This window comes from Oryx dammah, unplaced genomic scaffold (genome assembly GCF_014754425.2).
Source record: "Oryx dammah isolate SB20612 unplaced genomic scaffold, SCBI_Odam_1.1 HiC_scaffold_20, whole genome shotgun sequence".
Classification (NCBI taxonomy): Eukaryota; Metazoa; Chordata; class Mammalia; order Artiodactyla; family Bovidae; genus Oryx; species Oryx dammah.
In genome coordinates, this window is record NW_024070204.1 from 17,740,503 (window position 1) to 17,765,858 (window position 25,356).

At 38.0% G+C, this 25,356-nt stretch overlaps 1 protein-coding gene across 3 annotated transcripts in view; it reads right to left on the reverse strand.

Moving 5' to 3' along the window:
• Nucleotides 1-25,356, reverse strand: part of CDH18 (cadherin 18) — a 602,757-nt gene that overhangs the window by 66,732 nt on the left and 510,669 nt on the right. For all 3 annotated transcript variants that reach the window (XM_040262487.1, XM_040262489.1, XM_040262488.1), the window contains exon 8: nt 18,982-19,118. In XM_040262487.1, coding sequence (XP_040118421.1) covers nt 18,982-19,118 — 137 coding nt within the window. The remainder of the gene's footprint in view (nt 1-18,981; nt 19,119-25,356) is intronic.

Below are 25,356 nucleotides of genomic sequence, written 5' to 3' on the forward strand. Positions count from 1 at the left end.
TGGACAGGGGTAGGAGTGATGATGGAAATGGGAAGAAGTTATTGCCTCACGGATATATTTTACAGTTAAGCTAACAGTAGGGTTTGAGTGTCACCCGCGGAGGTACAGGTCAGCAGTAGCCTGCTGCAGGGGAAGGGGCTCTGGGTGCAACAGACCTGGGTATGACATAAACCCTCTTGGAGGAGCTCACCATTAACCCCACCATAGAACCGCTAGAACTTACACAGGCCTCGGGAAACAGACTCTTGGAGGGCACAAAGAAGACCTTGTGCATACCAGGACCCAGGAGAAAGGGGCAGTGATGCCATAAGAGGCTGACCCAGACTTGCCCACGAGTGTCCAGGAGTCTCTGGCAGAGGCATGGGTCAGCGGTGGCCTGCTACAGGGTCGGGAACACTGAGTGTAGCAGTGCTTGCATGGGACATTTTGAAAGAGGTCGCCATTATCTTCCCTAACTACACCATAGTTTGGCCTCAAGCCAAACAATGGGGAGGGAACACATCCCCACACATCAACAGAAAATTGGATTAAAGATTTACTGAGCATGGCCTAGCCCATGAGAACAAGGCCCAGTTTTCCGCTCAGTCAGTCTCTCCCATCAAGAAGCTTCCACAAGCCTCTTATCCTTATCCTTCAGAGGGCAGACAGAATGAGAAGCACAATCACAGAAAACTAACCAAACTGATCACGTGGACCACAGCCTAGTCTAACTCAGTGAAACTATGAGCCATGCTGTGAAGGACCACCCAAGATGGATGGGTCATGGTGGAGAGTTATGACAAAATGTGGTCCACTGGAGAAGGGAATAGCAAACTACTGAAGTATTCTTGCCTTGAGAATCCCATGAACAGTATGAAAAGGCAAAAAAGGCACTAAAAGATGAAATCTCCATGCTGGTAGGTGTGCAATATGCTACTGGAGATCAGTGGAGAAATAACTTCAGAAAGAATGAAGAGATGAAGACAAAGCAAGAACAAAACCCAGTGGTGGATGACTGGTGATGGAAGTAAAGTCTGATGATGTAAAGAGCAATACTGCATAGGAACCCGGAATGTTAGGTTCATAAATCAAGGCAAATTGGAAGTGGTCAAACAGGAGATGGCAAGAGTAAACATTCATGTTTTAGGAATCAGGGAAATAAAATGGACTGGAATGGTTGAATTTAACTCAGATGACCATTATATCTACTTACTGTTGGCAAGAATCCCTTAGAAGAAATGGAGTAACCATTATAGTCAACAAAAGAGTGTGAAATGCAGTACTTGGATGCAATCTCAAAAATGACAGAATGATCTCTGTTCGTCTCCAAGGCAAACCATTCAGTATCATAGTAATCCAAGTCTATACCCACAACCAGTAATGCTGAAGAAGCTGAAGTTGAACAGTTCCATGATGACCTATAAGACCTTCTAGAACTAATACCCAAAAAAGATGTCATTTTCTTTATTGGGGACTGGAATGCAAAAATAGGAAATCAAGAGATATCTGGAATAACAGGCAAATTGGGCTGTGGTGTTCAAAATGAAGCAGGACAAAGACTAAAAGAGTTTTTCCAACAGAACACACTGGTCATGGCAAACACCCTCTTCCAAGAACACAAGAGAAGACTCTACACATGGACATAACCAGACGGTCAATACTGAAATCAGATTGATTATATTCCTTGCAGCCAAAGATGGACAAGCTCTATACAGTCAGCTAAAACAAGGCCGGGAGCTGACTGTGGCTCAGACCATGAAATGCTTCTTGCCAAATTCAGACTTAAATTGAAGAAAGCAGGGAAAACCACTACACCATTCAGGTATGTCCTAAATGAAATCCCTTATGAATATAAAGTGGAAGTGACAAATAGATTCAAGGGATAAAATCTGATAGACAGAGTGCCTGAAGAATTATTGATGGAGGTTCCTGACATCATATAGAGGCAGTGATCAAAACGATCCCCAAGAAAAAGAAATGCAAAAATGCAAAATGTTTGTATGAGGAGGACTTACAAATAGCTGAGAAAAGAAGAGAAGCAAAAGGCAAAGGAGAAAAGGAAAGATATATCTATTTGAATGCAGACTTCCAAAGAATACCAAGGAGAGATAAGAAAGCTTTCCTCTATGATCAATGCAATAAAATAGAGGAAAACAACAGAATGAGAAAGACTAGAGATCTCTTCAAGAAAATTAGAAATACCAAGGGAACATTTAATGAAAGATAAGCATAATAAAGGACAGAAATGGTATGGACCCAATAGAAGCAGAAGGTATCAAGAAGAGGTGGCAAGAATACACAGAAGACCTATACAAAAAGGATCTTCACGACCCAGATAACCACCGTGGTGTGATCACTCACCTACAGCCAGACATCCTGGAATGTGAAGTCAGGTGGGCCTTAGGAAGCATCTCTACTAACAAAGCCAGTGGACGTGATAGAATTCCAGTTGATCTAGCTCAAATACTAAAAGATGATGCTGTGAAAGTGCTGCACTCAATATGCCAGCAAATATGGGAAACTCAACAGTGGTCACAGTACTGGAAAAGGTCAGTTATCCTTTCAATCCCAAAGAAAGGCAATGCCCCAAAATGCTCAAGCTACCACACAATTGCCTTCATCTCACACCCTAGCAGATTAATGTTCAAAATTCTCCAAGCCAGTCTTCAACAGTATAGTATGTGAACCACGAATTTCCAGATGTTCAAGATGGATTTTAGAAAAGGCAGAGGAACCAGAGATGAACATCCGTTCATCATTGCCAACATCCGTTGGATCATCAAAAAAGCAAGATGATTTTAGAAAAATATCTACTTCTGCTTTATTGACTATGCCAAAGACTTTGACTGTGTGGATCAAAACAAACTGGAAAATTCTGAAAGAGATGGGAATACTAGACAACCTGACCTGCCTCCCTGAGAAATCTGAGTGCAGATCAAGAAGCAACAGTCAGAACTGGACATGGAACAATAGACTGGTTCCACATCAGGAAAGGAGTACGTCAAGGCGGTATATTATCACCCTGCTTATTTAAATAATATGCACAGTACATCATTCAAAATATTGGACAGGATGAAGCACAAGCTGGAATCAAGATTACCAAGAGAAATATCAATAACTTTAGAAATGCAGATGTCACCACACTTATGGCAGAAAGTAAAGAAGAACTAAAGAGCCTCTTGATAAAAGTGAAAGACAAGAGTATAAAAGTTGGCTTAAAGCTCAACAGTTCAGAAAACTAAGATCATGGCATCCAGTCGCATCACTTCATTGCAAATAGATGGGGAAACAATGGAAACAGTGTCAGACTTTATTTTCTTGGGCTCCAAAATCACTGCAGATGGTGACTGCAGCCATGAAATTAAGAGACACTTGCTCCTTGGAAGAAAAGCTCTGACAAACCTAGACAGCATATTAAAAAGCAGAGACATTACTTTCCTGACAAAGTTTCCTCTAGTCAAAGCTATGGTTTTGCCAGTGGTCGTATGGATGTGAGAATTGGACCATAAGGAAAGCTGAGCACTGAAGAATTGATGCTTTTGAACTTGGTGTTTGATGAGATTTTTGAGAGTCCCTTGGACTGCAAGGAGATTCAGCTAGTCAATCCAGATGCAGTCACTGCTGAATGTTCATTGGAAAGACTGATGTTGAAACTGAAACTCCAATAATTTGGCTACATGATGCAAAGAACTGACTCACTGGCAAAACCCTGATGCTGGGAAAGATTGAAGGCAGGTGGAAAAGGGGATGACAGAGGATAAGATGGTTGGATGGCATTACTGACTTGATGGCCATGAGTTTGAATAAGCTCTGGGAGTTGGTGATGGACAGGGAGGCCTGGTGTGCTGCAGTTCATGGGGTTGCAAAGAATCTGACATGACTGAGTGACTGAAATGAACTAAAGAGAAGTGTCTGAGGAACTGGACATTCAGCATCCCAGAAAGAGAAGAGCCAGATATGACTCTGGGTGATATACATAGAAACTGAAGTATATGGTCATCATTTGTATATGGATAAGGTCTCTTACAGAGCAGATTTTAGGTTTTTAGATTTTGAGGAAAAGATTTATTTGATTTATGTCGAGTTTGAGACCTCTTAAGTGAAGATATTAGCGTAGCTAATGTGGTATTCAGGGATAAAGTGACCAAGCTGCTACAGATTTAAAGTCAAGAGTCATCAATATGTAGATGCCACAAAAGTCTATATGACTGAATGACATTATTTGGGCAATAATTCAAGAAAAGTCTGAGGTCTGAAAATCAAGATACATCACAATTCAGTGAATGGAGCGATGAAGAATTGGTGAAGGATTAAGAATGTAGTTTCCTTTAGCTAAAGAAAGAGCTTGTTTTGAAGGACTTGTCAATTGTGCCAAATGCTACAAAGATTTGAGCAAATGGACATATGAGAATTTTACTTGGGCTTCTACCATATGAAGGATGAGAGTAATTTTGTGACATAACAAAGATAAAAATCTTTTTAGAGTGAGTTTTAAAGAGACTGAGAGAAGGGAAATGGCAGACTGTGAATATAGAAAATTCCTTCAAGGAGTTTCTCATTCAAGGGAATGAAATATTAGAGTTGTACCTGGAGGGAAACTAGATCAAGACAGCTTTTCAAGCTTTGGTTGCTGGAGTTGATTTTATTTTCAGATAGAAAATAAAGCCTGTTTTTGAGGATAGGGGAAATATGTACCAGATAAAGAAATATAAAAATACAGGGAAACAGAGAAATTGTTAATAGTGCAATGTCTCAGTGAGCAAGGAGGGACAAGATTCAGAGCACACATAGAGAGCTGGCCGTAAGCATGACATGGAGAGTTTATTCACAGTAACCTGACAGGAGCCAGGTTTATGGAGACTATTGCCCCTAGTACTGGGTAGGTTGGTAGATCTGATGGAAGGAAAACGTGCAAACTCTTTTCTAATTGGTCGTATTTGATGTCATTCAAGAAGCAAGAATATCTGATGTATATAAAGAAATTGGAAGAAGTATTAAAAAATTGTGGCAAGAGGAAAACTGTAAATTCATATTTGTTGTTGTTCAGTCACGAAGTCATGTCTGACTCTTTGAGGCCCCATGGACTACAGCATGCCAGGCTGTCCTGTCCCTCACCATCTCCCAGAGTTTGCTCAAACTCATGTTCATTGAGTCAGTGATGTTGTCTAACCATCTCATCCTCTGCTGCACCTTTCTCCTCTTGCACTCAATCTTTCCCAGCATCAGGGTCTTTGCCAATGAGTCAGCCCTTCACATCATGTGACCAAAGTACTGGAGCTTCAGCTTCAGCATCAGTCCTTCCAATGAATAGTCACAGTTGATTTCCTTTAGGATTGACTGGTTTGGTTTCCTTGCAGTCCAAGGGACTCTCAAGTAGTGTCTTCTTCAGCTCCACAGTTTGAAAGCATGGATTCTTCGGAGCTCAACCTCCTTTATGGTCCAAGTCTCACATCCCTACATGACTATTGGATGGATAAACCATAGCTTTGACTATTGGGCTTTTGTCAGAAAAATACATATTTAGCAGGATATATATAATCACTTGAGTTATTTGAGTTTTTCTTGAATAAACTAATATGTTCTACTTATTTTAGAATTTGATACTGAGTTTGGGATAGTGCAAAGAGTAATGTCTCAGTGTACTGACATATTAGGTAAACAATAACAAAAATAAAATGTATTAAATGTTATAATTGCTTGATAAGCCTCCTCCTTATATGTAGAATCCAAGAGATTTTAATGGAATTGACTGCAAGTGAAAATAAAAATGTGAATCTTGAAAGTCTTGAGCCAATACGAACAATTCTATACCTTTTGTCATACTAAGCAGTTAAATTATGGGCACAGTTCATGTACTAAATATAGTTTTTAAAGAAAGTGAATGGAGACTAATTTATAAATAGATTAAATAATGCAGCATCTCATTATCCAAAGTGGCAATTTATTGCACTCTGAATGAGGCTGAGTGTGTACCAACTTAAGGTGGCATTCACCCTATTAACATAGTAAAAGTTAACATAGTACTAGTTGCTTGTTACTATAATATAGCAACCTTAGATCAAAATATGATACAAGGGAATGCAGAAAAAAATACAAAGAAATGGAGATAAGAGTCCTAATAAAGGTAAGTCTGAAGCTCAATTTATCTATGGAATATTCAGATAAATGAGTCAATAAATTTATTTTAAGTCTTAGAAAAAAATTGAACTACTTTTTGATGTTTTGAAGTCATCTATGATATGGCTATAGTTAGCTAATACACTGACCCTTGCATGTATAAATAAAAATTTCAGAAAAGTATTTTGTTGTATTACTTTTGATCATTGGTTAAAAGCGATGCCAATTTTTTTGTGTGTGTTATCCTCTCTGTAGGCTAAGGTATAAGGTCTCATTATGAACCTTTTTGTGCAAAAGGAAATTGCTAATATGAACACACTGTGGAAGACAACTTTTATGTATCAAAGTAAGCACATTTACAATAACAAAAGAATGTAAAGTAACCAAAGGGACTTAAAGCCACCCACTCTTCAGTAACAAGGTTTTATGTTGTTAGCTGCAGCTGCTAACAAAAATTAACTTCAGATTAAAAGGAAACAAGGAATGAGTTCATAAAATCTAAATTTAATTTCCAATGCCTATGGTTAACAATTGGATTAAATTTGAAATTTGTGGATCCTAATCTTTGAATATGTTAGCATAAAAATTGAGGAGAAAAACAAGAAAGATTCAATGAATAAAAAAAAAAGTATACATTGGTTTCTGGACTGCAATTATGTAGATAATGTGAGAGAAACGTGAAATAGGAAGCTGAGGCAAATTTTTCCTATTAATGCACAAACATGCAGTTGCTTTTGTTGTTGCTTAAACTGTGAACTCTGGAGACATCAGAACCTTTTGAACTCATTAGATATATGAATAAATAAGCATCTCCCTGAATTTTACTCCTTTGGAAATAACATCATCTTGCAAACAATTAATAAAAGAGTCCCATTTTGGTATATTGATCAGGTACAATGAATTCTCGCATTTAATGAATAGAACAAGCAGAAATAGAATATTTTAGGTAAACTGGAAAATGCACAGTGATCATTGCAATGTGTAGTGAATGATGTAGTTGTTGGGTAATTAAGGTGGGCTGAGAAATGAAAACAAATAATATTCATGAACTTAACAAAATTTTATTAACCCAGTTCTATGTGTCAGGGAATTTACTAAGAATTTGGGAATACTCTAATAAACAAAGATAAAATAGACCTGATTCTTAGATTTGAGATGTTCACAATGTAGTATAGGTGAAAAATATTACAATAAAATATAAGTGGTATATTTAAGACTATGAGAGTATAAGTGATGAACATTATTCTAAGGTCTACATAGAGTATAGAAGATAAGGAGCTACAAAATATGCCTGAGAAGTTGAGAAAGATTTCAGTGATATTGTGACTTTTGAAACAGTTCTTGAAAGAAAATAATTGTTTGTAAAGCAGCAAACAATGAGAAGAAATCTTTAAGAGATGAAAGAATTATAAAACTATTGAAAGGACATGGCCTACTTGAGGGTCTGTGGCTAAAAGTGTGATATACATTTTTCAGAGGATTAAGCTGAGAGCAGACCAAATATTATAAACAAAAGCCACATAACATCAGCAAAATTCTGTAAAGCAACTATCCTCCAATAAAAAATAAATTAAAAACAACAACAACAACAACAACAAAAAAAAAAACGAAGAAAGCCACAAGGGGGGAAAAAGCCACATATGCCCTACCTGAAGTTTATTTCTCCATCAGGATGTGTGTATGTATACGAGTGAGTGTGTGCATATGTGATGCCCATGAGAATAGTTCTTGATAGAACCATGATATAAATCAAATTCTTAAATACAACAATGCTTCTTAAATTTAATTTACGTTAGAATCACATAGGTCAGTCGTTCTCAAACATTAGTATGCATGAAAATCATCTAGAAGGCCTGATAAAACCCAAGACACTGGGCCACAGTTTCTAATTCATGGAGGGCCCAGATATTTGGTCAAACATTATTCTGTGTGATTTTGTGAGGCTGTCTTTGTATAAGATTAGCATTTAACTTGTGAGACTGAGTAAAGCAGATTTGTTCTCATTATGTGAGTGGGCTTTGTCCAATCAGTTGAAGACCTGAATAGAACCAAAGGCTGACTTTCCCTCTAATAAGAGAGAATTATCTTGCTTGATGACTTTTGAGGCACTGGTTCTGGTTCTGGCAAGAAAGTTTGATGTAGGACAGGAGATCTGAGGATTTTAGACTTGCCAACCTCAATAACTACATGAGCTGACATTAACCAATCCTCATAATAAATATCCTTTTTGGTTCTTATGGAGAAGGAAATGGCAATCCACTCCAGTAGGCTTTCCTGGGAAATCCCATGGACAGAGGAGGCTGGCGGTCTATAGTCCAAGAGGTCACAAGGGTCAGACATGACTTAGCGACTAAACAAGAACATGAAAACCCCAGAGTTCCCAAATATTAACTTTTATATTCAGCATCTTCATAGAATTACTTAACATATTTGGTTGCCTTATGGCCATCAGAATTCTTTCACGCTCACCTGTCTTTAGTTTGCTTCCTGATATTTGTGGCTTACATCAACAATTCCCAACTTAGTGTGACATTAGAACACTATTTCAGTGGGTTAATTCTATTTTATTAAAATTTAATGAGGGTAAATAGCATACTTACTTAAAACATTATTGGACTTCCCTTGTGGCTCAGCTGGTAAAGAATCTGCCTGCAATGCAGGAGACCTGGGTTTGATCCCTGGGTTGGGAAGATCCCCTGGAGAAGGGAAAGGGCTACCCACTCCAGTATTCTGGCCTGGAGAATTCCATGGAGTGCATAGTCCACGGGGTCACAAAGAGTTGGCCACAACTGAGTGACCTTCACTTTGGTTCTGAATCCTATTTGTTCTGTTTTTCTGTGCTGTGCGTAGTCCTCAGTCGTGTCCGACTCTGAGACCCCATGAACTATAACCTGCCAGAATCCTCTGTCCACGGGGATTCTTCAGGCAAGAATAATGGAGTGAGTTGCCATACTCTCCTCCAGGGGATTTTCTCAAGCCAGGGATAGAACCCAGGTCTCCTGCACTGGAGGCAGATTCTTTACCATCTGAGCCACTATTTTGAGAGCAGAATGCAGGCTAACCTTTACTCTTCCTTCACTTCAAGACTCAATCCAAGCACTGTACTCTCTATGAAATCTTCACGGGTCCTCACAAAGAGATTAAGCCACCATGTTTTCATGCTTCTCTAGTCCCTAAAAAAACGTATCCTCACAGTAATTATCCATAATGCAATTATTCAGCTACCCTGTCTTTTGCATTAGGCTCTTAAATTCCTCAAAGATAAAATAACCCCTCTATATGATTAGCCCCTAAAATACTACACTCCCTAGCAGGTATCGTTTATTACTGCATTCTGAGTGAGTCAGTTAATGTATTCTTTAGAACACAGATGATAAAGTACAGCATTCCAAAGAACCAGAATGGCAGCCAAGAAAGTAGAACATTCCAAGAGGAAAGAGGATGATTAACATAGTCAGATATCACAAAGAAATCAGGGAGAAAAGAAATGAAGACTACTCATTGAACTTAGCTATTATGAACTGATGAACACAGTGGCATTTCTGAAAAGCAGTTAGAATAAAAATATACATTATCCTGAACTGAGGCATTAACAAGGAAATGGAGGGAGATGAGAGCTAGTCATTTGAAAAAACATGTTAAGAACTACTTATTGAGTGCCTACTAGTGCCTTTATTTTATTAAGGAGTCATATAAAAGGAAAAGTAAGCCATGACATACAAATTAGAATATTTATTATCCTATAAAAAAATTCTCCCAAATTTTACGTCATGGGAAGCAGAATTCTAAAGATTCCAGCTTACGATTCCTGTCCCTCGATTATTCAACTAGACGTTAATTTGGGTCCTGTTGTGAAGGAATTCTGCAGATGTAACTGAAATCTCAAGGAAGGTGACCGTAATGTACAAAGATTATTGGGGTGAGCCTGACTCAATCAGGTGAAAAACCACTGAAAGCAGAGACTTTCTCCAGATGGTAGCAGAAGAGACAATTAAAGAGATTCAAACATAAGAAAGACTTGACACACAATTGCTTGCTTGAAGAAGAAATTCAGGCAGCTTCTAAAAGGAGAAAGCTCTCTCAGTTAAGATCCAGGAAAAAAAAAAAAAAAAGAAAATAGCCCTCCCACCTACATCCTCAATGAATTAGATTCTGCCAATGAGGGAAATGAGCATGAAATCAATTCTTCCCTGGAGCCTTTAGACAAGAGACCACCAGCCCAGCTGACACACAACTTCAGTCTTTCCAGATTTAAAGCAAAGGACTAAGTTGAATCCTCCTAGACTTCTGACCTACAGAAATCATGTGACTATTTGTTACACATCAACAGAAAAGTAATAGAAGTTACCAAATAGTTCTATTATGGATTACATTGTTAGCTGGAACAGAAATGTTCTGCAGGAATTTATCAAGAAAGTCCTCTTCCCTGAGAACTCTGATATGTGATAATGAGACACCACTTTCTATTCCCCTGACCAAAGACATATATATTGAATTTATTTGATTCCTAGTGTATTTTTTAAGATGGTGAAAATAATCCTATGTCACAGAATGAATTTTCAAAATAATAAGATAAATCTCAACCAGTTAAAATACCTGACAAGTACTTGGGTTCAATGAACATCAGCTGACATAGAATGAACACAGATCTAAGAACAAAAATATTCAGATTTGTATGAGTCTCTTTCTTTTTTTTTTTAATAAAGCTAGAATAATATCTGTTTTTTCTATTTCACAGGGATTTTTCTTAGAATGACATGGCTGTAAAGCATAATATACCAGTGAAAATAGCAGCTACTTTTGTTTAGCTACAGCAGTAAACTGTTACTGAAGCTGAAGCTCCAATACTTTTGGCCACCTCTCTGAGGTCAAGAGCCAACTCATTGGAAAAGACCCTGATGCTGGGAAGATTGAGGGCACAAGGAGTTGGGATGACAGGATGAAATGACTAGATAGCACCACAGACTCAGTGGAGATGAATTTGAGCAAACTCTGGGAGATAATGGAGGGCAGGATTAAATGGTTGGGTGGCATCACTGACTTAATGGACATGAGTTTGGGAAACCTCTGGGAGATGGTGAGGGACAGAGAGGCCTGGCATGTTGCAGTCCATGGGAACACAAAGAGTCGGACACAACTTAGGAACTGAACAAGTAAAAGATAATCATAGACCAGACCCAAGATTCCTGCCTTTCTTGCATGACTGGGCAACTGAATAATCACTGTGACCTAAAAACCACAGGATGAAAGAAGGCAGATCAAACACCATGTAATTAACAATTGCATTGCATCTGAGCCCCACCTGCATGCTCAGTGGATGCCCAGCTGTGGCACCCTCAAACGCCACATGGTCTTCTAGCATAAGGCCTGTTCACCTCAAGAAAGCAGCAGGATTTTTGGAGTTGCTGCTTATTTTTCTTTGGCACAAAGGTGCTTTGTTCCTGTTCTCTCTTAAATCAGGTGCATCGCTTCATCTGCCCAGAGGAAGAACATTTCTCTTATACCCACAAGCCCCTAGGTAGTGGGTAAAATATTTTAAAGCATTAGCAATATGTGAACCGTGAACTTCCTGATGTTCAAACTGGTTTTAGAAATGGCAGAGGAACCAGAGATCAAATTGCCAACATCCTCTGGATCATGTAAAAAGCAAGAGTGTTCCATAAAAACATCTATTTCTGCTTTATTGACTATGCCAAAGCCTTGGACTGTGTGGATCACAATAAACTGTGCAAAATTCTGAAAGAGATGGGAATACCAGACCACCTGACCTGCCTCTTGAGAAATCTGTATGCAGGCCAGGAAGCAACAGTTAGAACTGGACATGGAACAACAGACTGGTTCCAAATAGGAAAAGGAGTATGTCAAGGCTGTATATTGTCCCCTTGCTTATTTAACTTCTATGCAGAGTACATCATGAGAAACACTGGACTGGGAGAAACACAAGCTGGAATTAAGATTGCTGGGAGAAATATCAATAACCTCAGATATGCAGATGACACCACCCTTATGGAAGAGAGTGAAGAGGAACTAAAAAGCCTCTTGATGAAAGTGAAAGAGGAGAGTGAAAAAGTTGGCTTAAAGCTCAACATTCAGAAAATGAAGATCATGGCATCTGGTCTCATCACTTCATGGGAAATAGGTGGGGAAACAGTGTCAGACTTTATTTTTTGGGGCTCCAAAATCACTGCAGATGGTGACTGCAGCCATGAAATTAAAAGACACTTACTCCTTGGAAGAAAAGTTATGATCAATCTAGACAGCATATTCAAAAGCAGAGACATTACTCTGCTGACTAAGGTCCGTCTAGTCAAGGCTTTGGTTTTTCCAGTAGTCATGTATGGATGTAAGAGTTGGACTGTGAAGAAGGCTGAGCACCGAAGAATTGATGCTTTTGAACTGTGGTGTTGGAGAAGACTCTTGAGAGTCCCTTGGACTACAAGGAGACCGAACCAGTCCATTCTGAAGGAGATCAACCCTGGGATTTCTTTGGAAGGAATGATGCTAAAGCTGAAGCTCCAGTACTTTGGTCACCTCATGCAAAGAGTTGACTCATTGGAAAAGACTCTGATGCTGGGAGGGATTGGGGGCAGGAGGAGAAGGGGACGACCCAGGATGAGATGGGTGGATGGCATCACCGACTCGATGGACATGAGTCTGAGTGAACTCCGGATGTTGGTGATGGACATGGAGGCCTGGCATGTTGCGATTCATGGGGTCGCAAAGAGTCGGACATGACTGAGCGACTGAACTGAACTGAACTGAACTTCTAATTATAATTCCATAGAGCAAGTCTCCTCAAAATTGTTACATAAAGATTTTTAAAAATTTGATTTCTGCTCTTGAAAGAGAATGTCTAGAGAATGAGGAGATATGATAAAGTTTGAGAGAAAATATTTGCAAAAGACACATCTGATAAATTAGTTATCCAAAAAATGCCAAGAATTCTTAAATTAAATGTTAAGAAAACAAACAACATGATTAAAAAAATGGGCCAAAGATCTTAATAAATACTTCACCAAAGAAAACTCACACATGGCGTAGCCCTATGAAAAGGTGCCCCACATTTATATCATCAGAAAAAAATGCAAGATAAAACAATATGCCAATATGTATCTATTGGAGTGGTTCTAATCCAGGGAATAATGACACCACCAAATGCTAGTTAGAATGTGGAACAATGGGAACTCTTATTCATTCATACCTGGTGGGTATTCAAAATGGCACAGGCACTTCAAAAGACAGTATTAATTTCTTATAAAATTAAACATACTCAGCATATGATCCAGGGATTGCAAAGTTTGGTATTTACCCAAAGGAGCTGAAAACATCTGTCCACCCAAAAACCTACACATGTATATTTGTAGCAACATTATTTCATCATTGCCAAAACTTGGAGACAACCAAGATGTTTTCCAGTAGATGAATGGGTAAACAAACTGGTGCAGGCTGACAATTTCATATTACTGAGTGCAAAAAGAAATGCATTATCAAAACTGGAACAGACATGGAAGATTTGAACAGACTTCGATCTATATTACTAAGTGAAAGAAGCCAACCTAAAAGTCCACATACCGTATGATTCCAACTATATAATGTTCCAGAAAAGGCAAAACTATGGAGTCAATAAAATGATAGGTGGTTACCAGGGGTAGAGATGGGGAGAGATGAACAGATGGAGCACAGAACATTTTAGTGCAGTCGAAATACTCTATATGATATTATGTTAGTGGGTATGTGCCATTATGCATTTGTCCAAAACCATAGAATAATCAGAGTTAACCCTACAACAAACTATAGACATTGGTTGATTATGATGTGTCTTAGGCTCATCAGTTGTAACAAATGCATCACTCTGTGGGGGTGGATATTGATAGTGGAGGAAGCTAAGCATGTAGCGGTGCGGAAGATACTTAGGAAATCGTTGTCCATTTCTTTGAATTTTGCTAAACCTAAAATGCACTGAAAAAGTACAGCCTTTTAAAAAGTCCTCTTGAAAAAGTATCCAAAATGAAATATACCAGAAAATACTTTTATGACATAGCTCCTGTTAATGCTTACAAACAATTGTATGTGGAAGAGCTCCCAACTCTATTTAATAGGCACTTAGGCCAAGCCATCAGTAAGTGAATCTGCACTTTTCTAAACACAGTCTCCCAGTACAGCTATAAAATCTTACCTAGGGCCCATTCTTTCTACATACCTGTTTATGGTTAGGATTAAATTATATTTTAGTAATGCTCATTGAAGTGTCTCTAAGGCTTCTTTATTACCAACTGTAAAACTTATGATATTATGATTTACTGTACTGTTTTACTTAGTAGATGTGTATTAACTCATTTCCCATATGAAATCTACCTATTAGTAAAAAAAAAAAAAGAAAGTAAGTAAGTACATACCTAATATGCTACTTTAGTAAAAACTAACATTTCCTTTGGTTTCCTTTGGTAATGATTGCAAATAATATACTTTTACGGTACCCTTGAACTCACGTATATTTACAAAGGAGCTTTGTCTTGATGCAAATATTATATGGGTTGAGATGAGATTTAAGTGAATGAAAGTAAAGTTTCTGATCCAAATACCTCTGGAGTTGAATTTGATGTTACTTTAAAATAAGTCCTTATTGTTTCTGACAAGCACGTATTCTCTCCATGGATTTTCCCCTTCCATCTTCCATACATGGAGCCTGACTGCAAGAATAACTATACAATACTTTTGGAAACTTTTCAATATCTCCATCGCATCTGCTTCAATTTATCAATCCATTTATTCCTTTATTTTAAAACTAATTTTAAATGAGGCTTTATCATATGGCAGTTATTTTATTGTTCCTGGTAAGTAAGCACATGCAATTCTAGAACTATTCTGGCCATTTTGAAAATGAAAATTAACCAGAATGATAACAAATGAATCCATTCATGTATTATTTATAATACTCATTTAAAAGTAATTAGTAAATCCTTATTTTCAAAGAGAAATATTATATTGAAAAAAATGATCTAAATGGAAACCACTTGAGTTGATTTTTCAGGTGAACACATGAAAAATTCAGGTAGAATAGAAAAGGCTGGAGCAGCTTTATTGTTTTGTGATTCAAAACATTATAAAAGTGCATAAACCACAATGAACTATCACTCCACATCTAATAGAATGATCATGATCAAAAAAGTATGGAACATTAAATATTGGTAACAATATAGAATAACTAGGACACTCATATAGTGCTGCTGTGAATGTAAAATTTAGTCACTTTGGAAAACAGTCTGGCAATTCATCAAAGATTTAAACACAGTTTCTGTATGACTCTGCAATCCCACTCTTAGCGAAATACTCAAGAGAAATGAAAAGTCATTTACACAAAAACATCCATATCAATGCTTATGACAACATTCTTCAAATTAGGCAAAAAGTGGAAACAACCCAAATGTCTATCAAGTGGTGAATGGATACATAAAATACAGTATATTCAAATAAAGGAAAGCTTTTTAGCAGTAAGGAAGAATGAAACACAGATACATGCTACAATGTAAATGAACTTTGAAAATAATGCACTAAGTGAAATAAGCCAGGCACAAAGAATTACATGTTATGTGATTGTTTTATATAAGATGTCAATTAAAGGAAAAACTATTGCTGTAGACTGAATGTTTTTTTTCTCCACCAAATTCAGAGTGAAACACTCATGAGGGAGATTAGATCCCTTGTAAAAGAGGTCGTAGAGAGATCCCTTGTTCTTGCACCATGTGAGTACACCACTAGGAGACAGAAACTGTGTTCTCACCAGACACCAAATCTGTTGGCCTCTTGACCTTGGACTTCCTGCATCCAGGACTGTGAGAAATAAATGTTTGCTGTTTAAGAACTAGGTTTATGACCTACTGTTACAGCAGCCTAAACAGAAAAGATATCTATAAAAACAGATACTTAGAGTGGTGGCTCCTTGGATTGAGGCATGGGCAAGAGGGATTAGAGCATGATGACTAAGGGATGCAGGATTTCTTTCTGAAGTAGTCAATACATTCTAAAATCCATTGTGACAACTGATGCATAACTGAATATACTAATAGTCATTAGACATGGAGATCAGCCCTGGGATTTCTTTGGAAGGAATGATGCTAAAGCTGAAACTCCAGTACTTTGGCCACCTCATGCGAAGAGTTGACTCATTGGAAAAGACTCTGATGCTGGGAGGGATTGGGGGCAGGAGGAGAAGGGGACGACAGAGGATGAGATGGCTGGATGGCATCACTGGCTCGATGGACGTGAGTCTGAGTGAACTCCGGGAGATGGTGATGGACAGGGAGGCCTGGCAGGCTGCGATTCATGGGGTCACAAAGAGTCGGACACGACTGAGCTACTGAACTGAACTGATACACTATAAAAAGGTAAATCATACGGTATGTAAAGTATTTCTAAATGAAGCTTGAATATTTTGTAAAATTTTCTTATATCTTCTGAGGGCAGAAGAAAGTATAATTTCATTTTATATAAGAGAGTTCCAGAAAAACATCTACTGCTTTATTGACTATGCCAAAGCCTTTGACTGTGTGGATCACAATACACTGCGGAAAATTCTGAAAGAGATGGGAATACCAGACCACCTGACCTGCCTCTTGAGAAATCTGTATGCAGGTCAGGAAGCAACAGTTAGAACTGGACATGAAAAAACAAACTGGTTCCAAATAGGAAAAGGAGTAAGTCAAGGCTGTATATTGTCACTGTGCTTATTTAACTTTTATACAGAGTACATCATAACAAATGCTGTGCTGTGTGAAGCACAAGCTAGAATCAAGATTGCCAGGAGAAATATCAATAACCTCAGATATGCAGATGACACCACCCTTATGGCAGAAAACAAAGAACTAAAGAGCCTCTTGAAAGTGAAAGAGGAGAGTGCAAAAGTTGGCTTAAAACTCAAAATTCAGAAAACTAAGATCATGGCACCTGGTCCCATCACTTCATGGCAAATAGATGGGGAAACAGTGGCAGACTTTATGTTTTGAGGTTCTAAAATCAGTGCAGATGGGGACTGAATGCATTATGACTAACCTAGACAGCATATTAAAAACAGAGACATTACTTTGCCAACAAAGGTCCATCTAATCAAGGCTATGGTTTTTCCAGTAGTCATGTATGGATGTGAGAATTGAACTATAAAGAAAGCTGAGCAGCGAAGAATTGATGCTTTTGAACTATGGTGTTGGAGAAGACTCTTGAGATTTCCTTGGACTGCAAGGAGATCCAACTAGTCCCTCCTAAAGGACATCAATCATAAGTGTTGATTGGGAGGACTGATGCTGAAGCTGAAACTCCAATACTTTGGCCACCTGATGAGAAGAGCTGACTCATTTGAAAAGACCCTGATGCTGGGAAAGATTGAAGGCAGGAAGAGAAGTGGACCACAGAGGATGAGATGGTTGCATGGCATCACTGACTCAATGGACATGAGTTTGTGAAAACTCCGGGAGCTGGTGATGGACAGGGAGGCCTAGCATGCTGCAGTCCATGGGGTCGCAAAGAGTCTGTCATAGCTGAGTGACTGAACTGAGCTGTATACCATTTTCCAATAAGAAGTATTCCTAAATGTTAATGTTTATAATTATCTTATGTATATATTGAAATCTTTTAAAAGGCATTGTAAGTTGGGCTTCCTAGGTGTCTCTAGTTGTGAAGAAACCACCTGCCGATGCAGGATATGTAACAGATGCAGGTTTGATCTGTGTGTCGGGAAGATCCCCAGAGAAGGAAATGACAACCCACTCCAGTATTCCTGCCTGGGAAATCCCATGGAGAGGCACCTGGCAGGCTATAGTTCATGGGGTCACAAAGAGTCAGACACGACTGAGTGCACACACATACATATGATATATACAATACTGGGCTTCCCTGGTGGCTCAGATGGTAAAGAATCTGCCTGAAATACAGGAGACTCTACAATTCAGGAGATGCAGTTTCAATCCCTGGGTCAGGAAGATCCCCTGGAGAAGGGAATGACATCCCTTTCTCCAGTATTCTTGCTTGGAAAATTCCTTGGACCAAGGAGTCTGAGGAGCTATAGTCCATGTGGTCACAAAAAGTCAGACATGATGGATCAATTAATGTTTTCACTTTCATTTTTCATGTATAATAGTAAACTCGGGGTAGTTTATGCCTTTGAATTCTTTCTCAACATGTAAATACATACTTCAATTTCTTGATAGCAGATCCATTTTCCTAGAGCTTTATTCTAATTTTATCGGAAAACACTGATGCACATCTTTTTGAACTTTGAGATAATTGTTGATATTTATACTTTTTTATAATGTGGTTATTTAGCACAATGCAGTGTTCTGGATGAGGATCAAACAATGGCCTTCCTCAGTTGTATGGTGGTGTACATTTGTTAAAAATTACTTAGACCTGCCTGTTGAAATACCAAGAGTTATTCCTTTACTGCAAAATTTCTAAGAGTCAATTGAAGCTTGAAGAAAGATATTGTATTGATATAATCATTCAAGTAAAATCTTAAATTTTCTTTTCTTCTCTTTATTTTCCTAACTGCTTCACTGTATATGAAGCATTCTTCTTCAACTTAAGTAAGGCATAAGCATATGACAAAGCAAGTCTCACAATTAAGAGAATTAGATATTTTGATTAAGTGATGCAGACTAAGTACTCTGTGATATCAATTTTCTACCACTATGCAGAGATTATAGTAAAGGAAAAAATATAAAATTTACTAATCACATCTGACAATGAGTAATTGTGTCTAATACATTCTGTGCACTCTGCTAAGTGCATTAAAAAAATAAAAATCATGAAAGCTCTGCTCTCGAGAAAATCTCAGCATAAATCTTCATGTTTAAGTGACATCTTTTCTATGGTACATAAAATAAAGAAGTTTACCATTTTCTGAAGCAGCAACTGTGATGTTGTACCATGGAGTTTCTTCTCTATCAAGAACCTTGGTAGTCTTAATGGTTCCAGTGTTGGCATCAATGTTAAAAAATCTATCATCTTCAGCATTGTAGTCAATGAAGTATCTAAAGGAAAAACAAAACAAAACAAAAAAAACAAGGATAAATCTCCTTTTACCTGGTGCTATGAAAAGAATACTGAACCAAGGGAAGTATTAAATCTATTATACTCAAATATTGAAATGTGCACTTTTACTTTCTGTATTTGGCCCTCCATTTTGCCCATCCATTTTATATTTGCATAGACTGATATTAATTATTTTCCTGTCTGTCCTTACTTAATATTCAATTTAATTACTAATTCAAAAAGTTAAAAAGCAAAACTTTAAACTCCAAGAGTAGAATAGGAGGTAGTAGATGGCAAACCTGCAGTAATTAATAAAGAATAATAATAAAAAAAAAACTGTCTCTGTGAAGTTCATAGTACATTGGGAAAAAAATGAACCTTTAATAAAATTTCTAATTGCTGTATGTATAATTTTTTTTTAGGATAACTTGTCAGGGATTAATTTATCTTATAATTTCATCATAGCTGAAGTTATACAAAATAAAAACCAAAACATTTTGATTAATAACCATCATGTCCACATCATCTAGCACCTTGTTTAGTTAAATAATGATAAAATAAATAAACAGGAAGTAGGTTGCATTATCAGCCACAAATCTTCTTCCCTCACTAATTCATGTAATTTTTCAGGGTTCTCTTCCCTTAGGTTTGGCCTCCAGCTAACTCTGGCAATAGAATGAGTTGAAAGTGATGGTGTCCTATCCCACATCTGGGTCTAGGTTTCCTCTCATGCTCTGCCACTGCCATAAGAAGAACGTGCCAGGACTAGTCTACTGGTCCCCAGAAGAAAGATGAACCTCACAGGCAGAGTTGTCAGGTTCCCTTTTAGAGCAGAGCTACCTAATAAACGAGCAGATGCAGGATTCAATGTCCTGGAGATAGCACAGTTGGCAAACAGAAGCCAGCCAAGTTCAGCCAATCCTCAGTTAACTCACAGACACATACCATGTGGTTATACATGACATTTCTCTATAGCCTTGAATTTGGGGGTTTAACATTATTCAGCAATATTTAATTAACATAAATGTGAATACAAAATATAGTTAACAATCATCATATGTTCTCAAAATGTTCCAAACTATTCCTGAATAGATTAAGGAGAGAATGTTTTCTTTTCTCCTTAAACCTCTAATACATCTTCCCTCTCATATTGATGTTAGCTTAAGTGACAGTTCATCAACACCTGAAGAGCAAAAAGATGAACTACTATGTGAAATAGATAGATGGGGAAACAGTAGAAACAGTGTCAGACTTTATTTTTTTGGGCTCCAAAATCATTGCAGATGGTGACTGCAGCCATGAAATTAAAAGACACTTACTCCTTGGAAGAAAAGTTATGACCAACCTAGAGAGTATATTCAAAAGCAGAGACGTTACTTTGCCGACTAAGGTCCGTCTAGTCAAGGCTATGGTTTTTCCTGTGGTCATGCATGGATGTGAGAGTTGGACTGTGAAGAAGGCTGAGCGCCAAATAATTGATGTGTTTGAACTATGGTGTTGGAGAAGACTCTTGAGGGTCCCTTGGACTGCAAGGAGATCCAACCAGTCCATTCTGAAGGAGATCAACCCTGGGATTTCTTTGGAAGGAATGATGCTAAAGCTGAAGCTCCAGTACTTTGGCCACCTCATGCGAAGAGTTGACTCATTGGAAAAGACTCTGATGCTGGGAGAGATTGGGGGCAGGAGGAAAAGGGGATGACCCAGGATGAGATGGCTGGATGGCATCACGGACTCGATGGACATGAGTCTGAGTGAACTCCGGGAGATGGTGATGGACAGGGAGGCCTGGCATGCTGCGATTCATGGGGTCACAAAGAGTCAGACACGAGTGAGCTACTGAACTGAACTGAACTGAACTGAACTGAACTATGTGAAAAGTACAAGGGGAAAAATACCTGAATATAACAGACTAAAGTCAAAGATCGAAATGAAAGAAAAAGCTTGACTTGGTTGAAAAACAAAGAGATGCTTTAATGTAACTGGCAGAATGAATGAAGTGGATGGCTAGGGCATAGGACAAGCAAGCCCTGTAGCACATGATAAACATTGTCTTTAATTTTTTTTTTTTAATGAAAGAAATGGGAAAACATTCTAAACAAAGGACATAGATTTACTTAGATTCTGGAAAAAATTATAGTGGTTACTTTGAATTGGACTGTAGAATATTTTAACAAAATTCAGAAAAGAAATGATGTCCTCTTGGACAAATGTGAAACAATAGAAGGAAATGGAACAATATATGAAATAGTGCTATAAGCTGGCTACAAACTATACAGCTTTCTGTTGGAGTGGTATCAGTATAAAGAAGGAATTACAAATGACTCAATTTCTGTGTTGTTTCTTTGTATTTGACCCAGCATGTAATTGATAAGCCTGTTCATGGTGCTGGATAAGGAGTTAGGGGAAAAAATTCCCTTTGAGAAAAAAAAAAAGAGTGGAAGCAATCAATGATTTTGCAATGTTATGTCTGAGATGCCAAAAAAATAAATATGGAATAAAAACTATAAAATTAGAAATGGTTTATAGAGTTCAAATATGCTTTCTGAATAAACAGAAAATATAAACTTGAGTTAGATCAGTCTAAATGTAAGGTAATGGGAACAGTCTCATCTGGGAGAGAACTGTAAGGAAAACAGGCAGTGAAAGACTGAGCAGTAAAATCCCCAGTCTTTTGAGTCTAAAGGAGTCCAGTCTTTGAATAGGAGAAGCTGTCAGAGAAAGGAGAACAGCCCTGGAGAGAAGGAAAACTGGGAGAGTAAGGATGTACTCTTAGAAAGGAGGGTTCTAAGTGGACAAATGAGCTGTCCACTTCTACAAGAAGTTAAATTGGAATATAAAGGCTGAACTGGATTTGGCAGGATGGACATCCCTGGTTAACTTGAAAAGAGTAATATCAATAAAATTTGAAAGCATAGAAGTTTTACTGCAGTGGATTCAAAAGTCTATTGAACGTAAATACATGAAGTCCATGAGTCTTGAAAGTTTATTGGATACCACTACCTGAAATGAAGATATAAAAAATGGTGTCTTATGTCATCAGACAAGAGGGTTCAAAAATTAATTTTTTCTGATACAGGAAATATTAAATACCATCTTTGCTGAAAAGAATGACAAATTGTATTGAGGGGAATATCTAAAAAGATGAGATTCATGAGAAGGTGAACAGACTAGGTTCCAGGCCACAAAAATAGGGATTTCTATTGAAAGTAACAGAGAAACTCTTTCCATTTTAACATTAAGAAAATCTCAAAAGATAGGTGATTGTGGTCATGGAAATATTACAAACTTTGTCATACATTCTAGAACAGAGTATAATTGAAATACAACCCATGCCTAGCATAGGCATACTCTTTTAACAGGGTACCTAAAGCATATTGCTAAGGTATAAACATCATAAAAACCTATGGACACACGTGCACAAACATGGTAGAAGACAGTACCGCAGAGATCCAGGCTATAGAACATCCCAAGAAATCTAGGAGCTCACTAAGTGAAAATAACATCAGAAAATAATAGAATAAAGGAATTGGCCATTTTGGGCATCGATGGTTCTAATAGCAATTCTGTTACTTAAAGGAAATTCAACATGCAAAATCAATTTAAACACGAAAAGATAAAGGTATAAAATAAATCTGATTGCAAGAAATATTAGATCCAGATTCCATAGAAAAGTGGTTAAGAGAGATATCACTGAGTTTTCCCAAAGCATTAGGCCATGGCATGTTGACACTGATTTACCTTCTTTGACTTAAGTTCATATCACAAAAATATCTTCTCATAATATCCTTCCCCAGAGGCCTGATGTCAAGGATGAGTGAGGATGAAGGCTGAATTGCTGAGACGTGAGCAATCTTGTCACATGAAAAGAATAACATCCTTAAAATGTAATCAGTTGGCAATCTGGTTATTACATCATCTAAAGTAAACTTTCTTCAAGAAATTTTCCATTTTGGGTTACTTTAAGAACAACAGCTACTAGATTTGAAAGTTGGACCTGAAATTGAAAATATTATTCAACCTCAACGTTTCCTGCAGCAACTATCAGCAAGGTTCAGATTGCATTGTTATCAATACACCTCTATGAAATATAGCAGGACATGACCCATTTTAGAAATCTGATCATTTTACAACTGTCAGTCTGGAAGAAAATGGGTTTTCTTCTGCTCATAAGCTGAACTAAGACTCTGAAAATATGTAGTCCCTTTATCAGAACAATCTCCTCTCTTTTAGGCACTTCACACAGACCTTACTAAAATTACATGGTAGAAATAGTGGTTAAACACTTAGAATAAATATATTTTTATCTGAAATTTAAAAAAAAATAGCTAACCTACGTTTAAACGGTAGGTATAATACAAGGCATGAGTCCCAGACTTATGGTATTTACTTCTTGGTTTTCTATGTGACCTAATTCTCTTGGAAATCTACAACATACAGGCTAGAACTCAGACAGGTGCTTGGAGCCAAAGAATCTTATTCATGGGGTTGCAGTTGAATTTAGACTCAAGTAGAACTGAATAGTTCCGCTTAACTACCCTTGTATTTCTACCCAGCCATAGTGATAAAAAGGCAGAAAAGGGAAAACAGAAATGTGACAGAAAAGAACTATGCAAAATTATTTTGGAATGTTATAAGTGGAATCATTCAATGTTAATCATTTAAAATTAAGAAGTGACTCGGGTCCCTAAAACAGTCGGATGTGACTGAGTGACTAACACTTTCACTTTCATAAAATCTGAGGTATTAGAATTTTGAGATTTTTTTGCTTCTCTGATAGCTCAGTTGGTAAAGAATCTGCCTGTAGTGCAGGAGACCCTGGTTTGATTCCTTGGAAGGGAAGATTATCTGGAGAAAGGATAGCTACCCACTCCAGTATTCTTGGGGTTCCCTTGTAACTCAGCTGATAAAGAATCCACCTGCTATGCTGGAGACCTAGGTTCGAACCCTGGGTTGAGAAGATAGGGAAAGGTTACCCACTCCAGTATTCTGGCCTGGAGAATTCCAAGATCCATGGGGCTGCAAAGAGTCAGACACAACTGAGTGACTTTCACTTTCACTTTACACAGTGTTACACTAGAAGTAAGAACTTACTTTAAAAACAAAATATTCTTTGGTAAGGAATGAATATTGATTCAATAGTATCAAATAAACTAATGAGAGAATGCTTAAGAGAGAGATTAGAGGTGGTTAGTGGGGAAAATTCAACTCACAGTGCATTTCTGCATAGGTTGGTTCTTGAAGATAAAGAGTTGAGAAAAATGACAAGGGGATTTACCCAAAACAAATTTCCCAATTTTCAGATATAGTGGTGGTTTAGTCATTCAGTCATGTTCCAGTCTTGCGACCCCATGGACTGTAGCCTGCCAGGCTCTTTTGTCCCGTAGTATTTTCCAGGCAAGAATACTGGAGTAGTTGCCATTTCCTTATCCAGGGGAAGGCAATGGCACCCCACTCCAGTACTCTTGCCTGGAGAATCCCATGGGCAGAGGAGCCTGGTAGGCTGCAGTCCATAGGGTCGCTAAGAGTCGGACACGACTGAGAGTTTTCACTTTCACTTTTCACTTTCATGCATTGGAGAAGCAAATGGCAACCCACTCCAGTGTTCTTGCCTGGAGAATCCCAGGGACGGGAGAGCCTGGTGGGCTGCCGTCTATGGGGTCGCACAGAGTCGGACACAACTGAAGTGACTTAGCAGCAGCAGCAGCAGTATCCAGGGGATCTTCCTGACCCATGGATCAAATCCACATCTTCTGTGTCTCCCACACTGGCAGGCAGATCCTTGACCACTAGGGCCACCTGGGAGGCCCATGTTCAGATATCATAGAGGCACACCTTCTACATCCTTTTCCTCAGTGCTTAACAAGCTGCAGATACTGGCCTTGATTCATGCACAATGTAAATGTGAATTTTATGGAAATTTGTTCCTAAAATAGATCTAGCATATGTGTTTAAATGGCACTGAGCAGTGCTAAGAGAATGAACAAGCTTCCCAGGTGGCTCAGTGGTCAAGAATCTGCTTGCCAGTACCTGCCAATGTCAGAGACACAGATTCCTAATATTACCCTTGATACATATTCCCAATATTATGTATGAAATTTGTCAGAATAATTCCAGAATAGACTTTATTTTTCACAGCTTGTGCTTAGTTTACACCTCTTTCATTGAGGGATATCTAAACACTGTCAAAAAGGATAAATGTACACTTTTTACAGTATTTTATTTAGCTTATAGTTCTGG